Consider the following 15704-nt stretch of genomic DNA (forward strand, 5'->3'; position numbering starts at 1 on the left):
GAGCATTATTTCCCAAAAGGACCTTGCCCCCATCTAAGGGTTGGTAAGTTGAAAACCAATCCTTAATGGGACACATGTGATATGAGCATCCAGAATCAAGTACCCATTCATCTTTTGAATCGTGCTCTGAGACTATTAGTGCATCTGCACTATCATAGTCATTTGCTACAGCTGCATCTCCATATTCACAAATCTTTTCCTTGCCTTTGCGCTCTGGACAATTCTTTCTTATATGACCTTCCTTATGACAATGAAAACATTTATACTTTCTAGGTTTCGCTTTAGACTTGGACCTAGATTTCCCTCTTTCACCAAATTGATTTCGCCTCTCTGTTCTTCCTCTGGCAAAAAGACTATCACCTGAGCCTTCAGATCTCGAATATGATACTCTTTTCTTCAGTTCTTTTGAGTGCAACGCCGCCTTTACTTCGTCTAAGGTCAGATCTTCTCGACCATACATCATGGTGTCGATGAAGTGCTCATAAGAACTTGGAAGGGAACATAGTAGAAGAATTGCTTGGTCTTCATCTTCAATTTTAACATCAATATTCTTTAGATCAAGAATAATTTTGTTAAATTCATCCAGATGATCTTTTATGGGTTTTCCTTCCTGCATTTGAAGGGTATATATTCTTTTCTTCAAATACAGCCTGTTGGTGAGTGACTTCGTCATATACAGGCTTTCCAGCTTCAACCATAATGAAGCAGCTGTAGTTTCATCTGACACTTCTCGTAGAACTTCATCTCCCAAGCACAACAAAATTGCACTATGTGCTTTTTCCAGGTTTTCATCCTTCTCGTCCTCGGTCAGACTCTGTGGTAACTTGTTTCTACCTTCCAAGGCTTTTCCCAAGCCTTGATGAACTAGTAGAGCCTTCATCTTCAATCGCCATAATTTGAAATCATTTTCTCCATTAAATTTCTCCAAATCAAATTTAGCACTCGCCATGATAACCGTATACCAGAACAGTATCGTAGTCCGTGAACATACACCAGGAAAGCTCCCAGGAAAGAGAGGTGGGTCTTAACAGACACGCTTAAATACCAGGTCTTTCCTAAGACAGAACTTTCCTAGACATGCACTTTCACACTATTATACCTTTCTAGTAACAAGAACAATTCTTTTCTGGTGTGTAAGATCAGACAATGCTGCAAACACAGAGCATACTAAGAATTTTCTTTTAGATCGTACGGCTTAGCATGCAAGAGCTCTACGAGCTCTGATACCAGTTTGTTGATGCGGAAGACATATGGAGAAAATATAATAGAGAAAATGACACCGAGAAATTAACGTGGTTCAGCAATTTGCCTACGTCCACGGTTGAAGAGCAACAATGATATTATCACTATGATAAAAGAGAATTACAAGTTCACTCAAGTGTTTCACTCACTTCCCAAAACCCAAGTACACCCAATATCACTCTCACTCACTTATATCTTAAACACTAAAATATTCCTCACAATATTAGAACAAGAGAAGAAGAGAGAATATGCACTAAGGCTAGAATATTGGTGTGTCTTACAATGGCTTGGAGCATTCCTATTTATAGCCAAAGCCTTGAGGATCCTATGGCCAAAAACAAAGATGCTTCACCACAACCTCTTCTTCTCATTGGCTACAAAAGAGGTTACACTATAGCCACTCATTTTACTTGGCCACAAGAATGTTTCATCATAGCCACTTCTTTTGCCACATCATTCTCTTTTTCTTTTAAGCCAATATTTAATAGTAGTGGTGAACTAGAAGAGAAAAATAAAAGACATATATTGATAAAAAGGTATTCCATGAATAAAGATGGCTAATGCTGGGTCTTAGTGAAGCATACAATGCCGCCGAAAATTAGTTCAATGCACTGTAATAGGTAAATTGTAAATAAAAAAGAAAAATTTATAGTTCATTATTTAAAAAACATACACAAAAGCTTAATATTTACTACTTGCATTTTTAGAGGAGGCCCAACAAGGGCATGTCAGCCTTGACAGTTCTTGCACTTAGGCAATGGATTTAGCTTCTCTTCGCAGTCATTTGAACATCCCAGACACATATAACCCCATCAGGTGATGCTACGGGGTATGGTTCATCACCTCTTGCAGAAACATCAGTATATATGAGCAATATTTTAAAATTTGGTTATGTTACATTTATTGCAATTGTGGAATAGTATGACAAACATTGTATCAATTATGGAAAATTGCGACGCTAGCACAATAATGGTTGCAATATCATTGCAGAAATTTCAAAACCATAATGTTATCATCACAATTGTAATTGCAGAGTACAATTTAGAACATTGTATTTGAGCATGACAATACCTTCTACGTGGGAAACATGTGCTTCTTCCACAAAATATGCAACTATTTCAATATGTTGTGGATGCTTGAAATATGTTATTATATTAGTCTCACATTGCCTAGAATTGGAATAGAGAAGAGTAACCAATATTATATATTGGTCTCAAATCCTTGTTATAATGTGCATCAAATATAAAAACTCAATGTGCACTTGGGTTTATGGATGTGCTAGAGCTTGTAATCCTTATTTTCTAATAATATATTGGTTGTCACTCACTGGTCCCGATAATGTAGGCACAATTGGCTGAACTTTGTTAACAATTTCTCTTGTCTTTTTCTCTTCTATTTATTCTATGCACTTTATTTGATTGTTTGTGACTAATGTTGCGCAACGGTTGATTTAGCTGCACCAAAAATTGGTATTAGAGCTACTTAGTAGATAACTTTTAACTCATACGCCAAATTATAGCTAAAGAGGGTGAACACATGTTGGATGGACAAGGTTTATCAAAGGTATTGCGCAAGGATAAAGTAGATGAGTTGAAGGACAAGCAAACATGACATGAACATGGTGGGGACCATAATTGTGTTGGATCCAAAACCTCAAAAGTCCATGTATTGGATTGAGACCAAGGTGGAGATAGAGACACAATTGCTAAGTCAAAGCTGAAAATATCTCTCTAGATGTTGAGATAATGACTTCATTTGAGATGAGAAGTGGAATATCTTTATGGCATGTTCGCGATGTCATAATGAAGAATATTAATTGTTAGTGGATCCATAAAAGCACGGGGGCGCTGACTAACTTTGATGCATGGTATAACATGAACATTGACTTGAATGCAAGGTGTAACAAAAGTATTGATAGAGATGTAGAGTGTGACATGGATATTGGATTGGATGTAAAGGTGTGACACAAGCATTGGTTGATATTGGCACAAGGTGTGTGTTATGGGTATACTTCTTATGGTGGAGTATAATAGTTTTTTTGAACTATGATTGTTGGAGTAGACAATAGTGGTAGCAGTTGAGGCTTTTCAAGGAAACTCCATGATACGGTTGGCTGAGTATCAAAGAGGGTGTTATTGGTGAACTTTGGTGTAGAAGTTTCATAATATGGAAAGACTTCCTAGCAACAGAGAGTTAGACGGCATGTTCCATTAGATGGTGGTACAAGAAGATGCACTATAAGTTTTGAGAGTTAGACTCTTAGTAACATCATCAAGGATACTCATAAAGACTTATGTTGTAGGGGACATACTCTTATGTGGAGTAATGGTTAAAGATAATTAGGCATTGAGCAAGATGGAGTGAGATATTCGCTAAGGTATAGATTTTTGTGTAGATTTCCTAAGGAGCGAGACATTCGTTATTTCCATCAAGGTAGGGATTGTTGTGGATGCTTGAAATATATTATTATATTAGTCACACATTGCCTAGAATTGGAATAGAGTAAAGTAACCAATGCTATATATTGGAATCAAGTTTCTTGTTATAATGTTCACCAACTAGAAATACCACATTGGCACTTAGGTCCATGGGTATGCTGGAGCTTGTAGTCATTATTCTCTAATAAATATATTGGTAGCCACTCACTACTCCAGGGGATATAAGCACAATTGGCTAAATCTTGTTAACAAATCTCTTATATTCTTCTCTTCTATTTATTTTATGCACTTTATTTGATTGTTTGTGGCCAACATTATGCAATGATCGTTTCCGCTGCACCAACAATGGTACTTTCCTTGTGTTATTGTTCTCTTTTACTATATGATAGCTAGATTGTTCCCAACAAGCGGTATCAGAGTCGATGGTTCGGATGAGACATGGTGGACTTAAGGGGGAATGAGCCAATAAGTGTATGGTATTCATAATTGAGGGGGAGATTGTTGGGTTTATTCAAGTGTGAAATCTCACATTGGATATGAGGGGAAGAATGATAGAGAGTTTATAAGTGGAAAGACCCATGGAACTAAAGCCTTAAGATTTTGGTTCAAAACATGGCGTCTCACTTATGACTCTTCACTATTCTCATGCCTTAGTAATAATGAAACTCTCTAATAGTTACAGAATCCCCAGTCGCGGTCAAGTCCAACACACTCTTTATATTACATGCGATGATATTTCAATCCTTACCGTCAAGTCCATTTTATATTGTCATAGTCATGCATTCACTTCTTTGCATGTTTTTAGTTATTTGTAAATATAAGAGAAAGAGAAAAGAAAAAGGAGATGTTGAAGAGAAACATCAATTTTCTCTTCTTTGGTTTAATGGAGAAAGTGAGAGGAGAGAGAAAAAGTGACATGAGACCCACACAAAATGATTTCTCTTCACTTTTGTAGAGAACATATTTCTTTTCTGGTTAGTGTATGTATATTGTTATTTAAAAATTCATAATACATATTTCTCTTATCTCTCTATCTTACTAAACAATAAAAAATCTACTTTACTTCTCATATCTTTCTTTTTCACCTCTCTTTCTTCTCTCAATTTCCACTTTTTAACGAAAGAAAAATAAGTTTATAAGTAAATTTCACTCAAGCTTCATTATGACCTAAGTGCTACATGCCATTATACATTAAATGCAATGTGCATAGACCATGGTAAGTTGTAGGCATAACCTTCTTTCACCTTTGCTTGATCTTGATAAGGGAAAATTGATTTAGGATTTAACAGTCCCAAAGATCACTATTATTTGATGGTGGTTATACTCTTAAAATATTACTCAAAACTCAACTTGAGTTCGAAATGAGCTATTTTTCGAGCTCAAATTGAGATCGATTGATGTTTGTGAATTGTTTAGTTCGACTCGTCAACTCGAATTGGTTTAGTTCGTCAAGAGCTTGCGCAATGTTTAACTTAACTCATTAGTTCAATTGGTTCAGTTCGTCAATTCGAATGACAATTATTTATTTAACATATATGAAACTAAATACTCTATATATATATATATATATGCACATATACACACATATGCATACATAAAGAGTGACTCATGTGAGAATAATGCACTATTGTGAGAAATGAGAATATTTAATGTGGAGCACTAGATCTTATTTGAATGGTCAAGATTAAAAGATACGAGCACATGACTATCATGTAACCAATAACTAACTTTTATTCCTAACTATCCATGATTAGTTACAAGGTCCAGATTTATTGTTATCATAAGTTTTATATAAGAATTGTTCTCATTAGAGTTACTCTCTGCATACATACGTAAATATACATATGTGTATATGTTGAGCCCTAATTATCGGTTGAGTATTAGATATACAACATGTTTTTGGGTCACCACTATATTTTTGCAGTCAAAATGTAGAAAACTCTCTTTCAACCTATTTTTAGGAATATGTTGGTCTTTGAAATTTGGATTCAGCAGTCAATTACAAAATAGAGAATGTATTATCACTCATCCGCTCATAGTAGACCATCTGTCACTAATTGTATGGACTAACTTTATACTCAAATTTGTTCGACTATTTTTTATTAAAGGGAAATTATTTTTATTTTTGTGTTGTGTCTAACAAGATTGGATCTTGCTCGTATGTATCCCTATGAGTATTATATAATCAAGGCTACAAGTAATTTGATAGAAAATGGTTTATTGATTGAGTTTTTTTTTATATTTTGAAGATGAGGCGATATTTTAATTTTAACCTGAGTGAAGATTTTATATTTTGAATAAGAGGGATGTTTTAATTTTAACATCGTGTCTTTACTTAAATGAGCAAAGTACAATCCTTATGTTCGATAGAAAGCTTAACTAAAATCTCATCTTTTTAATATTTGATGTTTTTTTTAGAAATGTGTAATTAATTATCCATCAATTTTGGTACTTTTGGAGTAGTGTGTCTGGTGTATAAGTATTACTCTCTGTTTTTGGTATTTTTCTAATGTGTTTCTTGTTCATTTTTCATGTGCTCAAGACCTCTATTTTAGGAGGGATTTGAAACTTTTCAAAATAAAAGGGAATCTCTCTTATTAATACACCTCTAATCAATTAAAACAATTTATTTTTTTTATTTAGAATCAAATCTTTAATTGATTGACTTTATTTAAAATTTAAATATTGGGTTTAAGATTGTTTTTAGAATATGTAGATAAATCTCTTAATAATTTTATGAAGTCTTAGATTATTATTGCGATTCCTTATTGATTCAACTTTAAAATTAAAAGTATACAAAATGCTCTGCTTTGGTAGAATTTTCTTGGTGATTTTATAAAAATCTCAAAATAATTACTTTTGTTCACATGTGAGTAAAAATAAAAATTATTTGATTTTTATAAAGTTTCAAAAAATGAATAGAATAACTTTTTATTTAACTAAAAAATTAAAATTAAAGGGAAATCACACATGTTTATATTTTTTTAAAATGGAATCACTCCATTATTAGGCTAATAAGTGTCAATGAAGTCACTTAATATTTTTTATTTTTTATTTTAAAAAATGAAAGTTCGTGGGGAGAAATAATGGCAATGGGGCAGATGAGTATCGGGTTTGTGCTTACTCAAACCCGAACCTGAAATTCAGAATCCGAAACCAAACTCAAACTCAACGGGGCTGAAAATAATGTTACCATCCCCGTCCCCGCTTAATTTCGAATAACCCGAACCCGAAAATTAATTTCATAACATGGGTTGTTTTAACTATAATATGGTTTTGAAAGCAAAGAAGAAAAACCAAAGAAAAGATAATTGAAAGCCACCAACTTCAAATAAACTTACCAATCATCACCTCCACCATTTACAATGAACAAATAGGATAATATAATCTTAAAAAGAATACAACATTAAAATTTAATAGAACATAAGTACAACTAGAGAAAGAAAAAAATGATCAAATAAACAAAATAGTTCACAAACAATCCAGCCCCAATATAAGGTGTTGGAGCTCGTGCTTGAGACACTCAATATAAGGAATTCAATGTAAATGTAGGTTGTTTTAACATATGAGTTGTTTTAGTGTAAGAACTCATAACCTTGTGACTTTTCCTCAACAGCTAACAAAAGCCCCTCATATGATATATTTATAAATCACTGAGTTCGGGGTGGATACGAGGTAGGGTATTAGTAGTACCAAACCCAAACTTGAAAATTAAAATCAGGTAAATCTCGAACCCGACCTAATCACAATGAGTTTTTCCTATTAAATTCAGGTTGAATTCGGACGAGTACCTACATGTTCAGTTTTTATTGTCATCCCTACCACTACTATTGAGTCTAAATAATCTTTAACTACTTTTATTTTTATTTGTAAAGGAAATAAAAAATTGGGAGAGATGTTGACCGATATTGTATCTAGCCTATAAATATTCAATAAGTCATTTATACCCCATTTTTATAAGTGCATATGAGTTATCCAACAAAGTGTGTCACTACATGCGATATTTGATGTGAATGGTCAGAAAAATACTTAATTATTATTAATCTTTGAACTTAAAAGTGTGTTTTTTAACCAATCACTATAAATGACACATGAAGTGACAAACTTTGTAAACATATATTATCACCATTTAATATGAGTGAGAAATATGAAATTATCTTCTTCCACAAATTATTTTTTCAAAATGAAATCTTTCATTTACTATTTGTTTTTGAATCAGATCTAATTTAAGTATTTTATCAAGTTGATTTGTTTTTATTATGCACCTTCCTTTTTCATCATATTATTAAAATCATTTTTTTTTAAATTAGTTTTGTTGGACTTTTCGGGTGAGACAAAATGGGGCATTCACAATATAAAATATATAAACATATTTTTATAAATATGTATAATCGAGTTAGTTCATGAACCTAACGAGTTGAAGTGTACTTGACTCAAGTTTGGTTCATTTATTTAATGAGCTTAATGTTTACCTCAAGTTCAATTCGTTTGGTTTATAAACCAAACTTTTCGAGCTAAAAACAAATTGAGTTTTGAACAAAAATCAAATTTATTCGGATCATTATCAACCCTAATTGCATCTAATTTTTGCGAGCCATTTGTGCATTATGTTGATTTAAGAGAAATCACATCTCCAAAATACCCTTAATCAATTGCCCATAACACATTGGCGATTTGGTCTTCAATATCTATTTGATAGGCATGGCAGGAAGTTGATTCTTCATGAGTTTAGATTCTTAAATTTTCTTTGAGATGCCAAAATATATGAATTTTTCTTGTAGATGTAAAATGTAGTTATGTTCTTCTATATAAACATAATCTCATTTTCCCACAAACATTCTTAAGTCTCATATTTTGCTTTGCAATTTGTTCTTGTGTCTGGTCTTGGATTATTTGTTTCCTAATTTCATTTGTTTCTTAAGTATGTGCCTTCTTTAAACCATACAAGAACAGGTACCCTCAATAGGAGGAACATCTTTAGTGTTATATATTCCTATAATTCCTTATATTATAAAACAATGATATATCTCACTTATAAATCAATCATGAATAAACAAAGTATCATTTTGTGATATATGTCATTTTCTTGTGAGTAAGATGATTTAGTAGGAAAATATATCATTTTCCTTCACATTAAGATGCTCATGCAAACCCTTTGCATGTTATATTTAAGAGTGAAAATAGGTCAGATCAGACTTTGCCTTAAACATATCGGGTCTATATAACATATAGGAGTCTAGGTCTGATTTGTTAGTCTGCTTAAAAAAAATCAGAGTCTAAATGTCTCAAAGTTTGACCTGCTATATAATACAACTAAATATGTCAACTTGTTAGGTTTAATAGGTCTTTTAGATGTCCCAAAGCCTAACCTACTAAGCTAAATAGATTTTTTTTAAAGTTTGAGCCTGACCTGTTGACGAAAAAAAGTTTGGCCTAACCTAACATGACCAAGTAATAGATTCCTAATAGGCGGTGTGACATGTTTCTACCCTTAGTTATATTATACAATACCTAGTAGGGGTGTTCGCGGTCTATTTGGAACAATTTTTAAGCAAAAAATTACCCGATCCAAACGCGTAATTAGTATACGGTCCGGTCGGGTCCATTTATATTAAAACGTCCGATCCAATCCGATCCAAATATTATATGTGATTTCGGTCCGGTTTGGGTCGGTCTTTTTTTAGATATTAACATATAAATCCCTTCAATTTCAGCCTACAACACCAACAAGGCAACAACCAGAACAATGAAGAAAAGTTTGATTCTTTTAGTAGTAAGATTAGAAACATCAAAATAGTCTAATGATCCAATCATTTTTAACAATTTCATGATCTAATCAATCAAAAAACATTAAAAAACAGCAACACAACAGCAAAATGTAAACAACAATAGCAACACTAAAGTAAACAACAACAATAGCAATAATATCAACAATAACAACAGCAACTGTAACAGTAACAACACTGTGAAGCCCGAATTCTTCATTCACACCCAACACCATAATATTAGTGCACTTACCCAAAACGAAGAAAGTGGCGGTTGATGGAAGAGGGCGTGGTGAAGGAGAGAGGATGGAGGAGGGCGTGGATAGGGACGTGATGGAGGAGGGCGTGGATAGGGGCATGGACAAAGGCGTAGATAGGGGCATGGACAGAGGCATGGTGGAGGACGGCGTGGATCGGTTTTTGCAGTTTCGGTCTACTTTGGATCAGGTTGCGGTTTTTGTTTTGGACCAGTCTGGATTTGAACACCCCTAATACCTAGCAAGAAAAAATACCAACAAATTGCAGTAGAAGAAATTAATATGTATGCATCGTTTTTTATATCATACACATCATTCATCATGATAGAAGTTTATCAATCTGGTGCATAAATATTAAACTATAAGTAAAACTCACGGTTTCAAATTAAGGAAAAAGTGTATGTAATAGTAGTATATGAGTTTTATACATCGTTACTGTATAACTTAACATTCATATCTAATTACTAATTACTTTTCAAAAAAATAAAATAATCTAAATAATGAATGGTGTATTAACTGTGTAAAAATATTTACAATAACAATTCATAGATATTATACTCTTTCAAATTTGTTATTTGGGGTTAATCCGGATGATAAGATTAACCTAAGGACTATATTTTTTAGTGAAATTTTAAGTTGATAGATATAGATTTATCTAAACCGATGGTTTAACTAACAGCCCAGATATCATTAGCAGATAACTCATATTTACTGAATTACCCTCGTTAAGTTATTTAATTCCAGAAGTATCCTCTTTTATCTTCAACCTATTCAGCCTAAACCCTCTTCAGAAATGAGACTGCAACTAAATCCAAATTAACAATCTGGGTATGATTTCAATTTCAGTCATCTTTTTATTTCTGGGTTTCATAACATTCATATAATTAATAGCATAGAGTATCTTATAATAATATATTATTATTTCATTGTTAGGGAATTCAATTATTTTTCATCCTTTTCCTTTTCTTGTTCAACCTTTTTTTTATCTTTTATGTGCATCATGTTTTTTGTTTACCATTTTTTTAATAGTTTCAAACCAATACGAATCAGTGCTCAGTTGGTAGAGAAGTAGGCAGTATTTTAAATTATAGTTCCGGTCATGATTGTGAATATTACGATTGTGGCCGTTGTTGTGTGAATTTTTTATGATTAAAAACTGATTTTAATTTGGTTAGGCCCGATGTGATTGTGTTGTGATATGATGCGACCACATAATTGTGATTCAGTATTACACTGCAATTTTCTTACAGTTGTGGAGGTTACCGCAACCGCAGTATTGCTTTTGTATCATTTGTTGTGGTCTGCAATTTGCAACAATGGTAGTAGGCATGAAGTGTGAGATCCGTGTTCAAACCAGGGAAGAATTTTCAGGTTATTATGTGTAGACATAAGTCTTGGTTTCGAGTGTCAGTTTCTGCCTAATGTTAAATTGTTTGACTTGTGAACTAAGGTTATAGTCAAGGTTTTAATTCTGGGTCTGTGACTGTTATAGACACTGATATATCAAGGTTTTGGGAGTAATTGAGAAACCATATCACTACCATTATTGTGGCCACATTGATCGTAAATGTTCACAATTGTCCGAAACATCAAGGTTCTTAAAGTTTCCAAAACCACTGCCGAAACTGTTATTTACAACTTTGGTCATAGGTTTAAATCCTGTAAACATACTATTTTGCTTGCGAGTGCAAGACTGTATACTTTTAACCTCCCTAAACCTCCATTAGGTCAGTGTCTCGTGCACTAAGCTGTCTTTTTTCTATAAGTCTTGTTTTCATCTCCAATTACAGTATACATTAATATATAAAATGTGGTTACTTTGTAGCCGTTATCCTCTATCACAAAAGATTGAAGACAAACTATTTGCTATTTGTTCAGTGTCTATAGTTATGATAGAGAAACATGTTCTTTTCTCAACCAATGTATCTTAGTGTAGTTATATGTTTGTGTTTGAGTTATTCAATTTGGGCAAGGGTATTGAAAATATATATGATATGACTGTACTAGTATATTAGTTTTATTTTCCATTCCTTCCCTTCGCAAACTTTAAGGACACGAGTGAAAATAAAGGTTGTTTGAAATAACCAAACCAAATAAGGGATGAATATTTCCCTTCTCATTTGAACCAAGCAGTGTGTTAGACTTAGTTGGTTTAGATATAAATTGGATTGGTTCTTCCATTTTTGAGCTTGTTAATGCCATGGGTTTCAACAACTATTTGTGGCTGAGTCTAACTTGTTCATATAAACCAATGTTATTCCATTTTGTGTCCCTCTACTTGATTATAATCACCCTTAGCATTGGTGTTGTTTCTGTTATAAGTTTGTTCAAGGTCCTGAATATGTATGTTGTTTTTTTCATCTATTCAATTCTGTAACATAATAGGTCTTAGGGGAAATTACAATAATTCATGTGAGTTTTGGCTTGACTGCACATGATATCTCCCTTGTTTTAGAAATTACATTGACAACACAAATATCATGGTGGTAAGTGTAATGGCAACATAAACCTTAAGTAAGGTCGATGTAATTTCTGGAATAATTGTCACGCGGATTTATTAATAATTGTATTCTTCCAAGGATATGATTGCTATTCTGTTGTTATTATTAGAGAAAAACTATTTCTGATTCTGAGCATATTTTTGAATCGTGGTTGCAATTATTTTGTTGTTGAAGAGACCATTAAAATCACAATAATGTGACCACAATTGCAGTTGTGGTCCGAAATTCAAAACAACAACTCTGAGTAATGAGTATGTAATTTGTCATACCTGATAATCTTCATGTTTCTGTTTGTTATATGTTCCATACTTCCATGTAATCTCAGAATCATATGTTTGGTCCCTTTTCCACTTTTCTTATTAAAAGTGTATTGTTCTTCTACCTTGGAAATTTCCAATTTCTACAATTGCCATTATTTTTCACTTAAAATAATTTCTGTTAAAATCATCTCACCCTTTAACATATTTTTTTTGTACTACCAAGGGTATCCTCTCACCTTTTTGGGTGAGGAACTAATCCCTTTTGAGGTTTGTGGCTACGCTCCCTACAAGTGTCGCTCCCAGGAATCGAACCTTCGACCTTGGGGATCCAATGGGGCCTTACACCACTAGACCAACACCTTGTTGGTCCTTTAACATATTTGAGTGTCTACAAACTGACTTTAAATTTTAAATGATATACGCTAACCATGATCTAATGTTGTTTTGACACCACATATCTAAGAGGTGGTTGGTTGAATACAACAAAAACAACAACCAAGCTTTTACCTCACTAGGTGAGATTGACTACATGGATCGAACGATGCTATAACCTGAAGTTATTTTTTCCACAGAGCATATTGTTGTAATAATCAATTATGTTTCAATAATTAATCACTAATCATATCATGTTTCTTGGCTATTGCATACTAGATAGTTGATGAAAAGGAAGTTCAGCCATATATTTATTTGAGAGATAAATCAGTGTTTACAGAATATGAAAGAGGAAGAGGTGAATAGATGTCAGATTCAGGAATGGTACCCAAAGTTCAAATCTATATCCATCAAGACCTTAATCCATCAACTTCCGGAGTCTTTTGTTCAGTACCTTCTTGATGATTCCGGGCCTTTCGTGTTGCCAGTTTCGATCTTAAACCAAGATGCCTTACCCAATAGAGTCCATAATCCTGCAGAAGAAGAAGATTTTCAGGTTTCCGAAGGATCTGGTGATGAAGCTGAAGAACCTTCTCCACCTCCTTCGTTCCCGGAACTTGAATTGAAAATTAAGGAGTCCATTGAGTCCCTTGGGGGTGAAGTCTTCCCTAAGTTGAATTGGAGTGCACCAAAAGATTCAGCTTGGATAAGTACTGCAGGTACCCTAAGATGCACCACTTTCATTGAGATTGCACTCTTGTTCCGAGCATCGGACTCATTAGTCCATGACTTATGTCATGCTTATGATTCCTGCATTGATAAATCTTCATCCAGACCTGAGAGTTTCTTTCTTGCCCTCCGTAAGTGGTATCAATCCCTTCAGCCTGACATGGAATTTCGTTGTTTTGTACGAGGTCAAAAACTAGTCGGTATTTCTCAGCGTGAGGTTACTACTTTTTATCCTATTCTGCTTGAAAAGAAGAATAGTCTTCTATTACTGATACAGGCATTTTTCAAGGATCGCGTGAAATCTAGATTTGAGTCTGAAAACTACACATTTGATGTTTATGTTACAAAGGATGAGAGAGTTAAGGTTGTGGATTTCAACCCTTGGGGTGCTTTTACATTGCCATTGTTGTTTACGTGGGATGAATTAGAGCATATTGGTAGTGATGGAGATGACGATGATAATGATTTGGAGTTTAGAATCCTTGAAGATCGTTGTGCTGTTCGGCCAGGTTTGAAAACAGCAGTTCCATATGATTACTTGGATACCAGCCCAGGAAGTGGTTGGGATCAATTTCTAAGGAATACCGATGAAGAGGTACAACGACAAACCAGGTCTACCGAAGCCGACACGTGAGAATTGGATAGTGTTTCTCAAATGTTGCCTTCCAGATAGAAAATTGAGAAGTTTGTGTAACTGGAAATACTTACCTTGTTGAGGATATATTTTTTCTGACCTAAGTTAATTAGATGCTGCTTGTACTCACCTTAACAGTCTAATGTTTGAGTTTTGCTTCATGTAATCCATGTTTTTTCTTCCTTTATATGTCTATGACCTATAAGCTACTTTTATTGAATTATATGTTGGTATCTGAAATTTTAAAATAACCTCTACAGTTTACAAATTATAAACTTATTGGATTTTATCATTCTCAAATATTTTCAAGTTGACATTCTCTACATGGTCTATCGGAGTGAAATTTATTGTAGACAGAATACTATTACACATTCCTCAACTCAAACTAGACACTAAGTGTTGAAATTACAAATGTGAAGAAACAATTCTGCCTTAGGTGATTTCTGCAATTGTGGGGACACTGATAAAGGCCACAATAAAGATTGCATATCAAATTGAGGTTAGTTTAATTCTTAGAGGAAAAGTGAGGTCAAGAAAAACAATAAGCGAAACGATTAGCAAAATTTTACAAATCAATGTTTTGTCAATAAATATGATTTTATGATAAAACATTATGACATCGTTTGGTCCATGTAGTCAATGGGTATACATCTGTTGTCCCACATATTGTGTCACCGCATGTACCATTAGCTATGATTGGTCATAAAAATAATTAATTATTATTTTTTTAACTTCAAAATATTTTTTCAACCAATCATAGATTTATGGTATATGCAGTGACACAATTTACAACAAATATTGTCTCATAGTCAATCCTATATAGTGGATTAACACTTAGTTGTTGTTGAATTGTAACAAGATGTACTACAAAATCTTAGTTATTGTTAGTTGTAAGTGTACAACACCAACATGGATCAAACTTAGATTTTGCCCTACATCTTGTTATAATTCAACATCCGAGTCTTAATCTTATTAGATTAGATTGGTTAAATGGGTGGAACAATGTATCATAAATAATCCATGTTCATTCTGTTCTCGTAAGTGTAGCAATTGAAAATTGTTTCAAAACTTAGATGGTAGAGAGTATTAATGTTAGATCCATGTTTTTTTGGTTTGAGTTGGAAATTATTCCCACGAACTTTTATCCTCACAGGCATGCGTTGATCTGCACGTTACCTTCTTTCATTTTCTCTAGGCTACGTTTACCCTTTTCATTTCCATGGTTAATGGTTTAATTTTTGGGAGTGATATTAGTTGGAAGGAACAATCACACATTTCGAAAGAGATTAATTCCTTACTTATAGGATGAGGGATACAATTGATAATACAACAAAAAAAACTCTTTTACTTTTTCAATTATTGTTTTGGAATTTTTTTTACATCCTTCAATTAAAAGTTATGTGCACTTTGATCTTTAAATTTCAAGCAACTTGATTTCTAATTTCTGGTAACTGTGCAATGCAGCACTTCTATTAGATTTATCGTCCTACAGTATAAAATGATATT

At 33.4% G+C, this 15704-nt stretch overlaps 1 protein-coding gene across 2 annotated transcripts; it reads left to right on the plus strand.

Annotated features, from left to right (window-relative positions):
- LOC109343604 (cell division cycle protein 123 homolog) lies at nt 10477-14364 on the plus strand. 2 transcript variants are annotated; one of them, XM_019581991.1, is made up of 2 exons: nt 10477-10530; nt 13115-14364. In XM_019581991.1, the coding sequence occupies exon 2, from the start codon at nt 13179-13181 to the stop codon at nt 14196-14198; it is 1020 nt and encodes a 339-aa protein (XP_019437536.1). In that variant the 5' UTR covers nt 10477-10530; nt 13115-13178; the 3' UTR covers nt 14199-14364. The 2 variants fall into 2 exon arrangements, with proteins under 2 accessions (XP_019437536.1, XP_019437537.1); XM_019581992.1 differs by having other exon boundaries at nt 10478-10530; nt 13119-14364.

This window comes from Lupinus angustifolius, chromosome LG03, assembly GCF_001865875.1.
Source record: "Lupinus angustifolius cultivar Tanjil chromosome LG03, LupAngTanjil_v1.0, whole genome shotgun sequence".
Lineage (NCBI taxonomy): Eukaryota > Viridiplantae > Streptophyta > Magnoliopsida > Fabales > Fabaceae > Lupinus > Lupinus angustifolius.

Bases quoted from the DNA above. Each gene is read 5' to 3' on its own strand.
- LOC109343604 (XM_019581991.1), top strand. From the start codon at position 13,179: ATGAAAGAGGAAGAGGTGAATAGATGTCAGATTCAGGAATGGTACCCA.